Raw genomic sequence first — 20524 nt, forward strand, 5'->3', positions numbered from 1 at the left:
ATTCAACATATAACAGCAGCAAATGTCTCCTTTGTATTGAAAAAGATGAAACAACTGACCATTTGATCAATGGCTGCAGAAAAATTTCACAAATTTGAAGAAAAGTGAAGAAGATGCATTGAAACGAGTATATCATGAAGGCTGACTGAATACCAAAGAGACCAAATTAGATTAGAAGAAAGATCAAATGAAGAATAGAAAAAGAAACATGGCAAAGCCATTAACAAGATCAGGTAATGGCCAAAAGCAGTTACGATGAAAAAAGAAACAGGCTAATTCTGGCTTTACAAAACCAAGCATTATGCACAAATGCAAGCAATGTCAGAATTAAGAAGACAACAATACTATCTCAACACAGAAGCTGAAGAAATAGTGGGCTACTGCAAGAAAATCACACAAACTGACTATAAATAATGGCACACCAAGTAGCAACATTGGTGCACTGGAATGGCTGCAAGAAATACCATTTTCCTGCAAGGAGGAACTGGTGGGGCCACAAAATAGAAAATGGAGAAACTACAGTGCTGTGGGGTTTTAGAATTCAAGCAGACAAACACCTGCCACATCATACCCAAGATTTAACAACTGTTGATAAATAAAAGACCCAAGTCTTGATAGTGGACAGTGGAGTGGTAATAGTGAACACTGACCCTAGAGACAGCAAAACAGATAAGAACGAACTGGGGACAATCATAACAAAGACCTGCAAATAGAAGTAGCATGCCTGTGGCAAAAGAAAGCAAAGATTGTACCAATAGTAATAGATTCCTTGGGTGAAATCACAAAGCGTCTGGAGCACTACTTGGAACACCATCTGCAAAACTCACCATCAACTGCAAAAGCCATCTTTATTTGGAATAGTTTACATCCTGCAACAATGCCTTTTAACACCATCAAACAGCCCTTCCTAGTTCCTTGGTAACAGTGCCAAAGCCAGTCTAAACATCAGGCTGACTGTGTGACTAACCATAATAATGAAATTAACACCCCATTTCATTGTAAACCATATTCTTCTTTATTTTAATTCCAGTAGAACAAAACCAAACACATGAACAAGATTGCAAGTCCCTGCTTTCTCAAGACAACAGACAGCAGCGAGAGATGGGCGGGGCAGGAGTCTCACTGCTATATTATTGGAAAGGACATTCTCTGGGTGTTTACTTCAGCTATAGTGGGATGGATGTTTGGCGGTCAAGCTAAAACTACAACAAAATCTTCATGGACAGGAGAGCAAAAAACCTTTGAACAATTAGACTGACCCTTTTCCCCTAAAGCAGCATGTTTGAACAAGCAGACAGACCAAATAAATGTGGAAGGCTGCCTGCCATGTTAGTTACCATTTATAAAAGACACAGAGACCATTTTGAGGGTGCAGTTAGCACTGCCAGGGTTCCTGAGCAAGGTGATGGCACAGGGAAAAAAGAGGGAGGCAGGAAAGAGGGAAGATCAGCTCCTGCTCTTTAATCCACCTCCTCCATGCGCGATGCATCCTCATCTCCTTCCAGGGGAGGGATCTCTTCGGATACAGTAGAAGTGGATTCTTCAACAGCAACTTCTTCTTCATCAATTCCTAGGAGAAAGGTATTGAGTAAAGCCAAATTATTTTTAGGCTGTGCCAGATTAGAAATAGTGCTACGCATCTATGACCTTAGTATGACTAAATATACACATTTACAAATATTTGTAAATTTACAAATAAGTTTAAGTTTACAAATATACTAAAACTCTGAATCCCACTATGAATATCTATATGGTTATAACTTAAATGTTAAAGGTGTGAGTGAACCATATTTAGCACCAGAGTTTATTCTACAATTCAAACATGAATATGGTTTTCTCCATATTGTAGGTAAGTACAACAATGTGTGTGCGTGTGTAACAAATCTGAGGCAGAGCACTCACTTCTGATCTTTCAAGCTTCCAATTTGCATCATGGCTATAAATATTTTCTTGGTGCTTCAGAGTTTGGTATCTGATTCAAGGCTGTGCTTCATGTCTTTACCCATAGCCAGTCAATGCGAAAGACTGCAGTGTTATGTGGATCACCCCATTTAGTTTTCTTTTACCCTTCTCAGGACAAATGTCTTCTTATTAAAAGGTTAATACAAATTTATGGGAAGATTTCCAGGAACACTGTTACCCAAATCAAAAAGGTATGTTTTCACTGAAGCCAAATATCTACTATTTATTTTGTCAAATAGCTGGGGTGAAAACATGAGAGCAAAATACTAACATTGTGAAGCAGTCACTAGGTAAGTGTTTCCCTCTTCAGATAATAAAAGTATCAAATTCCTGAGGAGATTTTAGCAACTCACCTAATCCCAGCTTGATCATTCTATAGATCCGATTAGAGTGGGTCTGTGGATCCTCCAAGGAGAAACCCGAAGAAAGTAATGCTGTTTCAAAGAGAAGTACCACTAGATCCTTGACAGCCTTGTCATTTTTGTCTGCCTCAGCCTTTTGACGCAAAGTCTCTACAATGGGGTGATCAGGATTTATCTCCAGATGCTTTTTGGCCATCATGTAGCCCATAGTAGAGTTATCTCGTAAAGCCTGGGCCTTCATGATACGTTCCATGTTGGCTGTCCAGCCATAGGTACTGGTGACAATACAACAGGGGGAAGAAACTAGCCGGTTTGAAACTGTCACCTAGAAAGATAAGCCAAATTGTAAGACATGGCACTTCAACAATGTATGATGGGGGCATAGGTATGCTCCCTATAAGCACAATGAATCAATGTTCCCAAAAACCATAATGGGCAACAACATGACAATCTCACCTTTTCAACTTTCTTCTCCAGGATTTCCTTCATTAATTTGCAAAGATTCTCAAATTTAGATTTGTTCTCTTCCATTTTTTTCTTTTCATCTTCATCTTCTGGCAATTCCAGGCCTTCCTTGGTGACCGATACTAATGTCTTCCCGTCAAACTCCTTCAGTTGTTGAACACTATACTCATCAATGGGCTCCGTCATGTATATCACCTCAAAACCACGCTTTCTCACACGTTCCACAAAAGCAGAGTTGGCCACTTGTTCTTTGCTCTCTCCTGCAGTACCAGAGAGGTTGAAGTGGTAAATTTCCAGTTACACACTTGGATCTCCAATATCATTACAGCAGTTCCCTTTTAGATATTAGCTCCCATAAAAGGGCACGCTATACGTGGCCTTGCTCTGAAAGGCCCTTTGTTAATGCCTCAGTGTTCCAAGAATTAAAATGTTCTACTTGTACTTACCAGTCATCTATATAGTTAGAAAAACTATTATGTCTCAAACAAGTCCTTAAATTTGGTAAAAATGCAGCCCGTTACCACAATTACTGAAAAACTTTGGGACAAGCCTTCCCCTCAAACAGGAATTCAAAGCGTATACTTTTAATTATCCTCAATTTTAGATTTGAGAATACTAACAGAATACTGGTAATTCTAATCTTCAAATGTATTCCAATGTGTATTGGTTCTCTCAATAAGTTGGTCATTAAAATGCCCCAAATCCTTTCCTATTCTAATCAACTGCTCCTATCCTTCTATCAGGCAAGAGGGCATCCCAGCTCTTTCAGGATGTCAAGGAGTGCATTTCCAAAACTGGTGGTACCAGGAAGCAATGCCACTTTCCTTATTTCATTCACTTTTCTATGTACTATTTTATATTCCTCTAATACTTAAAATACCCATAAATCAATAATTCATAATAAAACTAGATGCTGTAGAAGTTTAAGAGCTATTTGTAACTTTAAGCAATACACTGAAAAAAGACAGTTTTATATCTACTGTTAAACTGTGTGAAGCCAGTATTTCAGCACAGAGTAAACCAACTGCAGAAAACCCCAGGATTTTGTAATGCAAATTTCACTTTCTATTATATGCATTAATTTTGCATATTTTCATTCATTTGCAGGTATTGCATAACACAATTTAAGGAGATTCTGGTAGTGAATCACCATATTTAACAATGCACTGAAAAAGGAGGTGGTTTTGAAACTTGAATATGGCATATAGAACTTGTAGGAGAATGAAAATATAAATATTCACAAGCCCTTCTCAAAAGCCTTCTACTTCCTTAAACACTTACATTAAAATTGCTTAGATATTTCCAGGTCAGGTCCCTGCAATTCTGAAATTTAGAGAATGAGCCCAGCACTCTCATGCCATTTCATAAGAGCCAGGGAAGGCAATATTTCAGCATGGATGGCATTACAGGCTTCTAAAGAACCTAGAAAATTCAGTGTAAGTCTTGAAGATCAAGACCAAAAATAAGGCGGCTCTTCAGGGCAAATAGCATTCCTGCCATATGATATTTTCACTCAGGGCCACTCAATGAACTGTCACTCACCTGTGATATAATAAATGTTCTTCTGGTTTTCCTTCATTCGGGACACATACTCTGTTAGAGAGTTCATCTCATCTCCAGAATGAGAAGTGTGATAGCGCAGGAGCTCCGAGAGACGTTTCCTGTTGGCAGAATCTTCATGGATCCCCAGCTGAAAGAGAATGAGTTATACAGACATTGCAACAGGGCAATGTAAACTAAAAAGACAAATCCTGATCCCCTAGATATGATCAAAACTTTCACTTTAAGTATGGAAATGAACTAAAAACAGTAGCTAGAGACAATTATAAATCCTTTGCCTTTTATGTAAGAAACAAAATAGTTTTTTTTTAAAAAAAACCACCCAATATACCTACCTAAATAGGTTAGCTGCGTGTGCTTCACAGCTAGCATAATTCAATAACTAGTTAAGTTAGGAAACAAGCTCAAAACATATTGAGAATTGTTGTGCTACCAAATGGACGGGGCAGAACTCTCACCTTCAGATTTTTGGAAAAGGCCTCATAGAATTTTTTATAGTTCTCTTTGTCTTCAGCCAACTCTGCAAAAAGTTCCAGACATTTCTTGACAATGTTCTTGCGAATCACTTTGAGAATCTTGCTTTGCTGTAGCATTTCACGGGAGATGTTCAAGGGCAGGTCTTCAGAATCCACCACACCTCGAATAAAATCTGTGTTTATAAGAGAAGTAAACAAAATCAGGGGTGCCGGGGGATGGGGAAACAGCTGCGGCAGTGAAGTGATCTGGATAAGAACAGACTGATGAACATTTCTTAAACTCCTACAGTGATTGGAAGATGAAAGAAAATGTGTATAAATATCATGCATATTTATTGTCCCTTCTTCTAAAGTACATTTTGTTCATATTTCATGTCCGATGGAGTTAAGGCACTGAAGTGAAGAACTCTTTCCCATCCAACAATGATGTGCTATAAAAACTTGCGAAGGATTTTTGCTCTATTCTACCTGGATTTATTGTCAGCTTTCAATCTCTTGTTTGGATCACCTGGACCTATTTCTTCCCAAGGCATTTCCTATATCCTTACAGAGGAAGCCGTGCAATGCATTCCAATTGTTCTAAATAACTCCCAGTCCCTTTGCATTGGCCAAGCCGACTAGGACTTCACACTGGCCAAACCGACTAAGATGGATGGAAATTTAAAATGTCTCGAATACACCATCATCTCTTCCTGTCTCCTATAAAGCAAAGCTACTTATGACATTTGTTGCACAGAGACGGATACTGGGAAAGAGGTTAGGCCAGATAATTTATCTATCCCATCCCACTAAACATGTTTTCAAACAAAAGGAACTCAGGGATACGTGCTTCAATTTTTTGTGAAGGAATTGTGGATGAACAGGAATGTGCAAAGAATACCAATCTCCTTTTTTGTCTCCCTTCAACTGATCATCCCTCTCCTTGCCCTTGTCAGTTATATCAGAGGAAAACATACCATAAATACAGAGGACTCTGGGCTGGCAGAAGAAGGGACTACAGTTCAATAGTAGGACACTGGCACTGCTAAACCCAGTTTTTGGATTAACTATCACCGTTACTAAGATGGCTTCTGTTTCAGAGCAAAGATGACCCCACAGGTGAAACACGGCCTACTGTAACTCCATCAAACTTGTATAGTACAGGCAGTCCTCGACTTATAACCATAACTGAGCCCAAAATTTCTGTTGAGTTTTGCCCCATTTTACAACCTTTCTTGCCACATTTATTAAGTGAATCACTGCAGTTGTTAAGTTAGTAATAGGGTTGTTAAGTGAATCTGCTTTCACCATTGACTTTGCTTGCCAGAAGGTGGGAAAAGGTGATCCCATGTCCCACTGCAACTGTTACAAATATTAGTCAGTGTGGCCAAATGTCTGAATTTTGATCACAGATGTACACAACTCTTGCCTACTTTTTCCAGGCCTAGTGTGCCGCGAGGCTTTGCACCAAGAAAGCACTGGTGAGACTTAATGGCATCGCTGCCCCCTTCCTCATCAGCCACAGAAGCACCGGAAAGCGTGTTGGGGAATGGTGCCCCAGCAATGAACTGTGTAATAGGAAGGTCTTGCTTTTTCAGCCATTCTTTCTCAAGTTCTTCATTTGCTTGGAGAACTAGGTATGATTGTTGGGCTGGGTTCAAATATTTGCCTTACAGAGGCTATTTGGGGCTGTGTTTAGCTTCCTCAAGCGTTGATTACCAGGGTCAGTTAATCCCTTTTCTGCAATTCCCATGACACACTAATCCTCCTCCCCAACTCAAATCATGTTGTGGTAATAAGGTTTATGCCTGGGTAATCCCCCCATTAGTTTAGAATTAGACACTGCAACTGTCAAACAACTGCAGTACTGGTAGTCCTCGCCTTACAACAGTTCATTTAGCGAACATTCAAAGTTACAAACAGCAGTGAAAAAAGCAACTTATGACCATTTTTCATACTTAACGACTATTGTAGCATCCCCATGGTCACCAATCAACATTTAGACACTTGGCAATTGACTTCATATTTATGAGTTACAGTCTTGGGAGTCATGTGATCTCCTTTTACCACTTTCTGACAAGCAAAGTCAATGGAGAAGCCAGATTCACTGAAGAATCGTTTTACTAACCTAACAACTGCAGTGGTCCACTTAACAATGGTGGCAAGAAAGGACATAAAACGTGGCAAAAGTCACTTAACCGCTGTCTCACTTAGCAACAGAAATTTCAAGCTCCACTGAAATCGAGGACTATCTGCATTTCCAAAGATGGCGACTTTGACCCTGATTACTGTCATTGTCTGTTGCCAAAACCAGTCCTGATTGGATTAGTGGGTGACTGAATTAAACGTGTGGGAATAGGATGATTACAAATGCAGATTAGTCAGCCAAAGGCTAATTAAACCACTTGTCATTCAAGCTGAAAAAAAAAAAAATGCAGGAAGGCTGCAGGACTTACTCAAATATTCTGGGATGAGTTCATCACAGCTGTCCATGATAAAGACCCTCCTGACGTAGAGTTTGATGTTGTTCTTTTTCTTCTTGTTCTCAAAAAGGTCAAATGGAGCCCGACGGGGGATGAAGAGGAGCGCCCGGAACTCCAGCTGCCCCTCCACAGAGAAATGCTGGGAAGATTGGGAAGAACAAGCAAGCCCTGTGAGCACCTGACAAATTTCCAAATGACTAACATCTGCTTAGAAGTGAGCCATCCTTGACCATAAAAAAAACAACAAAAAACATTTTGTTCTTCCCTTTCTGCAATGTATTTGCTGCTCTGTTCCAAAAATGGTTTTAAGCGTCTTAGTAATAACACAAAAATAAAACACAGAGGACAAAGGAAACGCAGCAAAACTCATTACCGCTAACATCAGAAAAATTGTCCTATCCATTAACACACCAGAGGCAATGCAATTATGACAATTACCACCAACATTTCCCAAAGGCTTTCTAGAACAGCCAGCTCTTGGCAGCTTTTTCCTGGATCCCAGCAGGGTTGCTACTGACTTCATCTTGGGCTGTGCGCTCCTCCAAAAGAGAGAGGCACCACTAGAAACAGCACGTCCCCCCAATTATGGCAATATGAAGAGACTTGAAGGGTGGTCTCCCCAGATCTTGCAGATGGCAGAAACTGTGAGAGGAAATGATTCCACAGATATGCAGGTCCTGAGCCATGTAAGGTTGTAAAGAACCTGAACTTGGAATTACCTAAAGTTAAATGGAAACCAGTGTAGTTCTCTCAGTCCTGCCATTAATTGGGCAAACTGAGAAATTATGATGGCTGCTGCATTCTGGCCTTCGCCCTAAACTGGAAAGCTATTTGTGGCATAATCTCCTGAGGTAAGAAAAAAAGTTATGAGTTTTGACACAAACTAGTGTCAGAAAAAATTCCTTGTGCCCTAGCCACAAACTCTGAACTCTTCCTGAAGGGCAGAAAAGGACAGAATCTTGTTCAAATATGGAAAGCAACCACCAGAGACAAACCTCATTTTCAATATTATCTTCTCAATATGACTTTAACAGGGCAAAGCAAGTAAAAGGGAGAAGTTTCATTCTCTCCTCCACCCACATCTCCCAACTTGAAGCACTATACTAAATATCATACTATGGAAAAAAAACTGACAAGAGGGACAATAATGTATTGGTGCTGTAATTCCATTATTTCCTTTCACCTAATCTTGAGGCAGGGTCTTATATTTACTGCTTATTTTTCATGCCAAGCATGAACAGAAGCACTGAGGGGGGGGGGAAACCCCCAAAGTTTTTCCTTCACAGGATGAGCTGCCTTTAACACTCTCATCACGGAACACCAAGTCAACAAGTAAGAAACACCTTGAAATATTTTCTGCTGCAACAGTCAGAAAGAGAAGCTGAAAGTTGTGTATTGGTGAGAGCTGTGTTCATGTGGGAAAAATGTGAAAGATATTCTGTAACAAGCAAAACAATGTGTCAAAATTCAGAGATCTAAACAGTAATGTAAACAGTAACATTAAGCATGGTCAGTTCTAAAGAAGCCCATCAACTGCCTCTCTCTGCTGACTGCGAAAGACCTTTGGTTAAGGCGGACATCCAGACCCGTTCCCCTTCTCATCGCCCGAGTTGCTCACCTTGACCGCCAAATGGTCTTCCCAGTCATTGGTGAGGCTCTTGTAGAATTCGCCGTATTCCTCCTGGGTGATATCATCAGGGTTGCGGGTCCAGATGGGCTTGGTCTTGTTCAGCTCCTCGTGGTCAATATACTTCTCTTTGATCTTCTTGGTCTTCTTTTTGCTCTTGCCGCTTTCCTCCTCCTCATCCGAACCCACATCCTCAATCTTGGGCTTCTCTTCATCTTTGGGGGCTTCCTCTTCCTCCTCCTTCTCAGCTTTCTTCTCCTCCTCCTCCTCCGCCTCATCGTCGCTGATCTCCTTGTCCCGCTCCTTTTCCAACTACAAAGGCAAAGAAAGGTGTTACTAAGCTTTGCCGGATAAAATAAGGGAGGGGCATATTAAGTGGAGACAGATAGCCTCCTTCGCATCAAGTCAACTGCAAGCACCCAGAAAATAAGACACGTCCTTTCCTGAGGACAGTTCAGGAGCTTCAAGCTTGTTTTCTAAGAGCTGTGTGAGGATTTATGCTGCCTGTTTTAAAGTGCCTGTGTGTGTAAAAGTGCAACTTCGGATTAAAAAAAAAAAAGAATGTTTTTGAGCACCTGAGGGTTAACATCTGTCTGTAATTTCATGGAGTAACATAGCTTTTCCTTTTATTTGGCATTAAACCCAAGCAGCTTTTAATACATTTCTATTGTAGCCTTTCAGAACAATTGAGAATGGATAATGTACAGGTAGTCCTTGAATTACAACAGTTCATTTAGTGACGGTTCCAAGTTACAATGCATTGGAAAAAAGTGCCCTATGACCCTTTGTTCACATTTATGACTGAGGCAGCATCCCTGTGGTCAGGTGATTTATGTGGTTGACAACTGACTCATATTTACAACAGTTGCTGTATCCCAAGGTCATGTTTTTTTGCACCCTTCTGACAAGCCAAGCCACCCTTCTGACAAGCCAAGTCAATGCGGAAACCAGATTAACTTAACTGTGTTACTAATTTAAGAACTGCAGTAATTCACTTAACAAATCTGGCGAGAAAAGTCATAAAACGGAGCAAACTCACTTATCAAGTCAAACCTGCCCAAGCTCAGAAAACATACCTTGTGCTTGTCTAAATGCATTTGCTTGTTGGAAGAAGGCAAGCCAAGTGCTGATTGTTAAGTCAAGGACTACCTCTAAGTCTTTGCGTTAGCATTAGGACGCCTCCTTCAAACTTTAGCCAAACCTGCTTCTCTACAATTCTCACCCATTGTTTACACTTTTGCTTTTTAGAGAATGAGTAAATAAATCTGCTTACTGGGTGTGCAGGGTAGCCCTTCAGATATCTGAAGACCATTACCTCTTTTTCTCCAGGCAAAACTCTTTAACCGATTTGAAAAAAAAACTTCACTGAAAGACTTTTCACCTTTCTGATTTCACCCTCCCCAAGATTAGTCAATGTTCTCCTTACCCTGACTTACTTTCAAAACATAATTTGGGAATGTGCTGAAACCCAAATGCTACCAGGGGGAAAAAAGAGATTCTCAACCTTCAGAGTGTTCAGAAAGTGCTTCCCCAGAAGCAGGAATGTGAAATTAGCTGTAGCAAAGAGCTAGAAGTAACAAGGATATTTATTATCAGACCTGTGGCTCCACAATACATACATAGAGGGTGATGGGGTATCCAATGAACTGCGAGTGCTTCTTCACCACTTCCTTGATACGGCGTTCCTCCAGATACTCTGTCTGATCCTCCTTTAGGTACAAGATCACTTTGGTGCCTCGGCCAATGGGTTCACCTAGAACAGGCAAAGAGAGCCATTATATTAGGGTCAGATACTGCATTGAGGTTTGAGACCTGTGCTATTTACTCTGAATCCAAACTGAGCAATCCAAGACTGAACTTAAAAATGGGAGCATTTCTAGCAAAAGCCAACATTACAAAGGTTCCCCTCCTGTCAAATGCACACACTGCAAAGTATAATATTCTAGAAATATAGTCTGTATTTTAAAATAAATCCTGCTGAAAAGCACAATATAGCCTAAGGGGGAAAAATGCTGCTGCAAAATGTAATTGACAATGGAAAGAAAAAAGAGGAGTAAAGGTACCCAATGAAATGTAATTTCTGGAGACATATGAAGATTTCAGTTAGAGGTATGCCCCACAATTCTAATAGCAAGTCACTGTGTAACTGCATTGTAATAAGATACAAGAAAAAGCTGTGGCTTCTGTTCAGGTATACCTATTTTAATCCAGTAATGATGTGGAATCATAAATATCACTTGATGCATTGAGTTTGTCTTAAGGACAATAAAAATGTAGACCAACCCATTTTTAAAAATATTAAAAATATCCCACTGTTTAATGTTGACCGCTCCATCACTGTTCCTTAGGGGTCCTGGAACCAGAATGAATGCTGCAGCAATGCCCATTTAGTAATGAGCAGGGCTCCTGTAATCTGCCTGCTACTTCAAAGCAACTAATCACCTCCTCCCTCCTCTCCCATCACTCTTTAGGTGGCAAATGTTTTCCAAAAGCACAAATCGCCATGTACCATGATCAATCCGAACAGTGAAGGAGCCTCCTGCAGATGACTCCCATGCATATTGCTCATCATCATTGTGCTTGGTGATGACCACAACCTTCTCGGCCACAAGGTAAGCAGAGTAAAACCCCACACCAAACTGCCCAATCATGGAGATATCTGCGCCAGCCTAAAAAGCAAGGGATGCAACATGTGTAACAGGCAACAGTAACTGACAGTATCCACCATACCAGATTACAAACAACATGGATTTTGACATAGCCACAAAAGCATGTTTTATCCGTAGGGAATTCAGCTCAGCTACACCTTATGCTAAATTTAGCATCTCCAAATAAGAATGGGATATAATTCTTTTGACTATATCTTATGCAAATAGAAAGCACATCTCGGACATAGGATTCCATATCCTGTAATGTTTGGTTTTGATTTTATTTATTCAATTTGCATGTCTAGGCAACTGACACCCCTATAACTATTTCACAGACTCCATGCCACCACTTGATCTTAGGCCATGGCTTATTTATTTTTAAAGCAAGCTTCCTGGAAATGTCCCGGTGAGGTTTTAAAGTGCACAGACAAGACAGTCAAAAGGATCCAAGAATTTCTTTCCAGTAGAATAAATGTTATTTTGCTTAAGGTGAATTAGTGTATTCAACTTTTTTTGTTAGTTATTCAGACTCCTATTTTAAAGCTCCTGCTAGTTTGGCCTCTATTCTTTAGACATGAAGCTCTGACAATCCTTGTCAGACAATTTTGTCTCTTTAGCAAATGCCCTTCTACACATAGTCAGTGTAGACACATCCATCACTGAAGGAATTTAGGGGATTACCAATTTTGAGGTTTTTTTTTTCCTTTTACAACTCTTTAATCCCTTTTATCGCAGTGGAATCGGAGCAACTGAATGAAGCTGAGCGTTTACTGGCTGGATGCCCTTCCTCGCACCTTATGTGGAGTTCACAGCAGATATTTCTCTTGGTACTTGATAAGAGAAACATCTGTCGCTGCCTAGGATTGAATTCTCAACCTTCCAAGCAGGTGACAAACATCTTCACCTCTAGACAATGTGACACTCAGTTTTGAGGATATACGTATTTATGACAAATTGACCACACTATGAGGGAACCTAAATATTACCAAAAGTCTAGATTGAAACCACTCACCTGCAATGCTTCCATAAAGGCTTTTGTGCCAGACTTGGCAATAGTGCCCAGATTGTTGACAAGATCTGCCTTTGTCATTCCAATGCCAGTGTCCACCAATGTAAGGGTACGGTCATGAGGATTGGGGATGATATCTATTTTCAACTCCTTTCCACTTTCCAGCTTTGAGGGATCTGTTAGACTCTCATAGCGGATCTTGTCCAAAGCCTAGATGATTAAAAATCGTATGTTTTGTGGATTCTGTCAAACTTCAACCATCATTCAAAGATTTATATTACCTCTAGTTTTAAAAAAAGGAAGTCCAGGAAACAAAAGATGTTAGTTTTAAACCTTAAAAGGAAAAAAAATCACAAACCTACTCTAAAGCATACACCAGTTGTGAACAGCACAAGCACTCATGTACTTTAGAGAAATTCTCCTTTGAGAAAAAAGATAATCAGTACAATTTTAGTTCTCATTCAGAAGGGCATCCCTTTGAATTCAATGGTCCTCGTTCTTAATCACTGAATGTATGATCATAATCTAGCTCTGCTTTATTAGGCCCTAGAAACAAAGGGGGACACCATATTATTGCTTTTTCCAAAGTAAGTCTGATATTCTCCTGGACTTCATAATTTAACCAAAGGATTTAAAGATATATTTTGCTTTGGAATAAAAAACGATCAGACATGGCAAATGCCTCACCTCCTTTCATAGAGTACAATGAACTAGATGATCTCAGTAAGTGTCAAAAAAACATGCATGGACTTGAAATTGTGAAATCTGCAACCATAACATGAAGCGATGATCTTGGCTTAAAGGAATTCACCAGGGTTCATGGGTAATTATCACTCAATAACGCCATGTTCACATTTACAGAAGCATGGCAGAGAGGGCAGATGATCTACAGCTACTTACAAACCAAAAATGAGAAAGAGAGGGGAGTCTTAGGTAATTTGTCCCTAACAGGCTTGACTTAACATTGAAAGATGGAAATCATATTTCAAACAATAGGGAGGGCTAAAGGTAAAAGTATGCTGATTTAGTGAAAATATATTTTAATTAAAATAGGATTATTAAGATTACTCTTCCTGCATTTAATACCGTCAACGTTAAATTCAATAGCAAGCTTTTGAAGCATTCCAGGAACGACATTCAAGACTTTCAGAGGGCACTGGGGCATTGATCCTGAAGTTATAACAACCTGAGATAAACCAGGCAGGCCTAAAATTGAGAAGCCTTGTGGGATTCTCAGTCATGTGGCTAGCTATTAATAGGAACAGAACACAGAGACAGATGGACCATTTGTGTGATCATAGCTAGGATTTTATGCCCAATGGCAGACATTCAGCAACACAATTGGTCTCTTTTCCATTACGCTAAAGCCACCATATTTCCTTATGCCTTCATATTAAAAGTAACACATTGAATAATTTTTGCAATTATTGCACCTACTATTAACTAGTATTCGCTTTTCTAGTATTATCCAAGCAAAAGGAAATATTAGTGTGTTTATGTTTTAGCAAAAATATACAATATGCAATAGCTATGCAAAAGAACTCACAAGAATTATAACCTACTGGCAGAGGAGCAACAGGGAATTGTACTTTCCCTCTGACACTCGTTTGGTTATTAAACTAAGCCCAATTGAGGACTAGAACTCTGCACCCTTTCTTACCAAATCCATCACTTGTTTACATGTAATTTTTTTAGCAATGCCTAGAAGACTAGTATTGAAATAAAGCATGCCTTAAAGAACTAGATTAAACTTCTTAAATCTGAAGGGGTTCATTGACGATATTTAAAAAAGCTGTTTTGAAGTCCAATAATTAAAACAACATGTTATTATAGTTGGGTTTCATACTAGGATGCTGTCCAGATCGTCATATTTTTTTGCAACCTGGTATCTTGTACATGGGTTGGATTTAACTATCCCTTTGAGACTTCAGGGCAAAGGACTAGAAGGAAATGTGATTTAAATGTTAGTTTTACTCAATCCACTCCAAGTATTACCAAATTCCCTGCAGTCTTGCCTTCTACTTTTCCTCTGCCCTAGCTCCAAGTCTCTATACTCACATCAGAGGCATTGGAAATTATCTCCCGCATAAAGATTTCCTTGTTGGAATAGAAGGTATTGATGATCAAGGACATAAGCTGGGCGATCTCTGCCTGGAAGGCAAATGTTTCCACCTCCTCTTCACCATGCTGGATTTCTTCAGGCATCTGGAAAACAACTCAAGAGTTCATATCCTTTGTAATAGGCATATATCTTTTTACAGAATGCTCAAAGTTGCATGTTATATTGTGGATTGCAACAGCCAACTACCTTGCAAAAGAAAACGCTAGCATTGTCTGCCTTTAAATATGGGGGGCTGAGACTATGATAGGCTTGTATTTCAGCCCTAGCTTAATAGCCACAGGTTGCTGAAAATAAAGAAAGTGAAACGGCTCAGCAGGAGGCCTTCCTCCTCCTCTATACCTACAAAAAAATGGATCTAGATGGCAGCAGTGCTCTCCAGCACAAAACATAATCCTTGTAATTCTCCCAATTTCCTCTAGGTCCCTAGAATATTACTTCTAGTATTGAGCATAGGGCTAGAACATGGCATTTTTAGCTCTGTTACAACATCTTTACTAAATCAAAACATCAGAAATCTGAAGTTCTGCTGTTCCAGACAAGATGTCAGCCCTCCCAGGTAAACCAGACAAGTAACAGGATTAGATAAACTAATTCTACTTTCTTTTGGGGCCTATATGAACATAATCTCCATGTCTGAAAGTACAAACTTCCCACAGCCGGCTTTTAACTGCTTGAACCTAGGACAATCCTTCCTACATTTCCTTCTCTGACCATTAAACTACTAGGAGTTCCTGCCTCTCTTGCCTGATCGTTTCCTAATAAGCAGCATCTCTTCCACTGTTTGCCCAAGGCAGGTCATCCACACATTCCATTACATAAGCCCAGTTTAAATCTAGATTTAACTTGACTGACTTCCAAACACATTGTGATTCCATCCTAAATTCCCCTCCACCCCCTCCCAAAAAACCAAGTATTTATAGCCAGGATTATTTCGTGGTTTAAAAAAAATCAAGGCTCCGAAAGGAAACAGGTTTCCATCTCTGCTTTTTTCCCCTTTGTTCTTTTGACGCCTATTCTAATCCTGAAATTTCCATGGATATGAGCGAGAACAGCAATACCAGCCATTAGACTGCAGACCAAAAAAGAAATAATTTGTGTGTGTGTATGTATATATGTGTATTTATAAATAAAAATAGGTTGGCATCCAGCCTTAACTCAGAAATGCCCCTCTAATTTCGGGCATTAAAGCGGCATCTCTCAGTTAAGGCTGGATGCCAATCTATTTGTAGGACAAAAATGAAAGCAGCCCTTTAGCAACGCGAGGTCGTCGAGGAAGGCTCACACGAGTTTCGCCCTGCTCGCCAGAAGGCGGATAATCGTAAACCAAGCCGGTGAAGGCCGCTAATCCGAGGCTCGACACTCAAGCATGGCAGACTGGCAGGCGGGGGGGGGGGGCGGCGAGCAGGCAGGCCTGACGCAGGGCACGCACTGCCAGAGCGCTTTACCCGCCTGGCTAGGCCTAACCTTCTCCCGCTTCCCACCCTCACCGCCGTGGATTAACCCGAATCGGGCACCCTAAGCGGCCTAAGCACCGGCGAGCTCCGCGAACTGAGACCCGGGCGGAGGTAAGAGACCCGGAGGTCGAGGCGCTTGCCTCGCCAATTCTGCCGCCCGGGAAGCACGTGGCCCCGGGGACTGGGCTCCTCGTCGGTTTTCCCCGCGCCAGAGGCGGCGGCGGCGGCGAAGAGGGGAGATAGGCGAGATTTTCTGGCCCGTTTCTACGTAGAAATTGGAAGAGAGCATTCGACTTTCCATTTCTGGCTGGAGAAGGCCGCTTACTTTGATCGACGGCGGGAGAGACGAGCCTGGAGCACGGCGTGACCTTCCGACAGGGAGAGCTGCGCAGCCTGGAGAGGAACTGTCGTCGCTTCCCTCGGCCCTATATAGAGGCTGATCTCGAAATCCTTCGGACCTTTGCTACGTCCGCCTTAAAAGGGCCTCTTCCGAGATCGACAGCACCCTCTGATGGCGCTGTTGCTGTGGGCTGTCTTTGTTCTTCTCTGCTTTGAATCGATGCCATCTCTTATCTAATAAGGGAAGAAATCATTTCATTTGATTGTTAAGGGTTCTAATCTCTTTTAACAGCCAACTATTTGTTTTATACGCTGAAAAGCAATGTTTCCAAAGCCCACAAAGCATACATCCATTTGCATCGGAGTATGAAGTTTCTATTTTTTCTGTTTGGATGAGTGATGGATGTATTTGTCGCCTCAGAAAAGGTAATCCTGTGGTGCAAGTGCTGTTTTTCTGAAGGCACACACTATCTCCTCTTTTTTTATAAGAGCTCGTGTTGATAGCTTTTTAAAGTCTAATTTTCATTCTCCTTCAAGTTGCTTTGATGGATTAATACTAACAACACATGTTTTTATTTGAGAATAATATTTAATTCATGGGGATGTTTCCCCAGAAAACTAGGCACTTAAAGCTAGGTTATACAACATGCATGCTTACTGGTGTTTAACCCAAATGTTTCAGTTTGCATAAACACACTGAACTATAAACTGACTTAGTGGATTGGATTTACCTGAAATACTAAACTGAACTGTAAGTGACTAGCTTGCAATATCTTATGCAAACCCTAAGTATTGCAATATGTTTTAAAATCACCCCCAAAATGAAATTATAGTGTATTCTTCCTTTATTCCTTTTTTCCCTGAAATGCCTTACATACCACAGAATGTCTCTAGAGTATGATTTCCATGATCTATAATATATAAAATCCACCTGGATTTTAACATTTGAATTAAAGGGAAATATAAACGGACGCTTTGTTCTAATTTAAGGCAAATATATATATATTTTATGAAGCCAACACTGAAGGAACATCTGTGGGTTTATTTGTCATAAGTAGACTTCGTTGGCAACTTCAAGGCTTAGAAACCTGGATGTCAGAATTTAGCATTTTGTGATACAGTTTGAAACTTCCAGAGCCAACCTTTTTTTTTTTTTATTTTAGAAATTTTAAGAGCAAAGCAGTGGTGGGATTCAATTTTTTTTTACTACCGGTTCTGTGGGCGTGGCTTGGTGGATGTGGCAGGGGAAGGATACTGTAAAATCTCTAGTCAGAGGTGATATTTGCCAGTTCTCTGAACTACTCAAAACTTCTGCTACCGGTTCTCCAGAACTGGTCAGAACCTGCTGAATACCACCTCTGGAGCAAAGGTAGTTTTTTAAATCTGGTAGAAGCATAAATACCCTTAAACATCTAAACCCATCTTCTTTGGGTTGATTTTTGATTTCAGAGCTGGAGTTATGTGCCACAAAGGGACCCAGTTACATTGTCTCAACCCAACCTCCTTAAATCTCTTCCCAGAAACAAAAAGAGACCAGAAAATCTCAGCCACCTTTACTCCAAGTTTCCAGCAGCCTTCAGACTTTCTGCAGTCAGGCTAGAAAGATTAAATGTGCAGCACTTGAAGATCAGCCCCTCTTCAGATAATTTTATGATTAGTAACTTTCAACCCCAACTTTTCTCCAGTGTTTCCAGCTGTAAGAATTCAACTGCAAATATAATTGCCTTTCCTAATAATGTTGCCTTACAGATCAGTTTCCTGTCTACCAGCAGAATAGCAGCAGGAAATCAGTAATCCATTCCTGGTTAGCAGATGATGATGGAGATCTGGTCAGCAATAACTTAAATTTCCAATAAAAGAAAATATATATAGCTCAGTGATGCACTGTGAAGGTTTTAGCGCTTTTGCTTGCCGATATTTCATTATTGATCTAGGTAATATCAGTCTTCAATGATGTTATGCAGTTATTAATGAAACATCTGCAAGAAAATAACCAAACCCAGCACCAAGGATCCCACAATAACAAAAATGCATGGATATACTTCAAGTCTCTAAAACGAGTAATCAAATAGAGCTTTTATACAAGCACCTTGCCTATTAGATCCTCTTCTATGTGCCTACCAGCTACTTAGATATTTAAAACAAACCTAAAAGAAAAGGTTGGGAAAAAATATTAAAATATGAAATTTCTATCTCGAAGGTCCAGAACTTGAAGATCTGAAAGGCTGACTGAAACGTTTACAGAATTTCTGTTTTTAATTAGTAGTTGTACAGCTCGTGCAATAGAGAAATTGGCTTAAAAACATAAATCCGCTTGAAAATGTTTCTGACGAGGTCCATGGAATGGCTCTGAGTCCGTTTTTAATGCCCGTCATTGTTGTAATCTAAAGGTTTTTCTTTAAATCTCGTGGCGTGTATTGTGGGACCCACCGATCTTTCTCTCTTAAGTGAAAGGGAGTGGGCGGAGACGTTCGGGTTCAGCGCTTTCTCCCTCTCCTCTCCGTGATGTTCTGCAGTGATGGCGGGGGTTGAAATGGGATCTAAAATGGGGCTTGCATCGCGCAAGAGGCGATGGAAGAGAGACTTTCTTTCGCTCTTCAATCACAACCTTTTTTGACTTGATAAACCTGGCCCGAGCACTTCCAGAGATGCCAGAGATCACTTGTGCGCGTTCAGAGACGTTCGCTCGTTCTTGCCTTTGGATTCCGCGCAAACTTTCTCTGCAAAGCGTTCGTCTCTTCCCATGGCGCGGTTCTCTCCGGGGGTGGGGGTCGCTCAAACGGCTTTGATTGACGTGTTCCAGGCCAGGGAGGCCGGCAAGGACTATTTTCGGAGAGCCTTCCCACGGTAGCGCAAGGAGACAGTGGTTGGTGATGAAACCGTAGTTTCTGCGCGAAGCCTCCCGCCTTGCTGGGTTTCGACAGCCGGCTTCTTTTCTCCTCCCGCCCTTTTTCCCGCGAATCTGAAAGTCTAGTTACTGCCACCAGAGGGAGCTCTAACTTCATTGGTCTTCCACTTTTGATGCCTGGGGTGGATGCGCACACTAGGGGACTTTCCCTTTGCACCGCCTGTCCAGCTGATGTTGCAAAAGCCGTCAACGGGTCGGTAGGGCAAGATTCCCTCTACATCCCAGGGAGAGAGACAGGCGCTTCATTACCCAACCTCGCCTGTCTTGAGGTTCAATGGGATGCTGCGGGTCTGCCCTCTCTTTATCCTTGTAGACCCCACCCGCAGTTCAGCTGGATGTCAACCTGAGCCATAAAAAGATAAAGGGGCAAAAGTGAGGGACAATAACCCAACTTCTTGTTACTGTCTCTTAAACAGGAAATTGCATTGCAACTCCTAAGTCAAGGGTCTTCAAACTTGGCAAGTTTAAGACCTGTGGCCTTCAACTCCCAGAATTCTTGAGCTAACATGGCAGGAGGAGGAATTCTGGGAGTTGAAGTCCACAAGTCTTAAAGCTGTCCAGTTTGAAGACCCCTGTCCTAAGTGCTTGGAGCAGCTTACTAGGCAGGCCCTAATATCAGGGTAGCTCAGAAGCGTCTGAAGCTTAGAAAAACTAGGTAGGGAAATCACAGCACTCTGGCCCTTTCCTCTAAACCTCAAAAGGATTCCTCTGCCACATGTCCTGTAAGTGAAAATATGTCTATTAAATTCTGCTTGTGACATGGTGGTTGGCAACGGTTGTATGTCTATTTGTTAAGTATCATGGATTATCTTCATTGCATGCCTCGTTACTGTGGCCCACAGGAATAGGGCTCTTTGTTGCAATTTAACCATAGCAGGAAAAACAATTTCAGTAGATAAAACAAGCTAGTCTGGCCGAGCTGCTGGGTTAAGCTGGGTGAAATCCACTCTCCTGGGAGACAGAGGCAGGAACATCTCACCGCTGATATTCCACTGCTGAAGCAGAGGAAATACACTATTATGAAGAGGAAAGATACTCAGGACTAAAAGACAACAGATAGTGTATACTTTTGTGGCCATGCCTCGTTCTCCTTTGCTAACTGCCTTCCATGGCTATTTTGCATTGGTGCT

The 20524-nt window shown here is 41.0% G+C and overlaps 1 protein-coding gene and 1 long non-coding RNA gene across 2 annotated transcripts; one reads left to right on the forward strand and one right to left on the reverse strand.

The window, feature by feature from the left end:
- Positions 1-991: 991 nt before the first annotated feature.
- On the reverse strand, positions 992-16548 carry HSP90AB1 (heat shock protein 90 alpha family class B member 1). Its single transcript, XM_026695577.2, has 12 exons — positions 16473-16548; positions 14630-14776; positions 12575-12781; positions 11424-11583; positions 10534-10667; positions 8906-9226; positions 7261-7426; positions 4808-4998; positions 4332-4479; positions 2781-3049; positions 2316-2649; positions 992-1570 (listed from the first exon to the last, which is right to left on the reverse strand). The coding sequence occupies exons 2-12, from the start codon at positions 14774-14776 to the stop codon at positions 1461-1463; spliced, it is 2187 nt and encodes a 728-aa protein (XP_026551362.1). The 5' UTR covers positions 16473-16548; the 3' UTR covers positions 992-1460.
- LOC148127632 (uncharacterized) lies at positions 7383-11517 on the forward strand. Its single transcript, XR_015743956.1, has 2 exons — positions 7383-7501; positions 11386-11517. It is a non-coding gene; the product is annotated as an uncharacterized LOC148127632 (long non-coding RNA).
- Positions 16549-20524: the final 3976 nt, after the last annotated feature.

The sequence above is a fragment of the Pseudonaja textilis genome, chromosome 1 (assembly GCF_049901715.1).
Source record: "Pseudonaja textilis isolate UNSWEBS1 chromosome 1, rPseTex1.2, whole genome shotgun sequence".
In the NCBI taxonomy this organism is placed as follows: domain Eukaryota; kingdom Metazoa; phylum Chordata; class Lepidosauria; order Squamata; family Elapidae; genus Pseudonaja; species Pseudonaja textilis.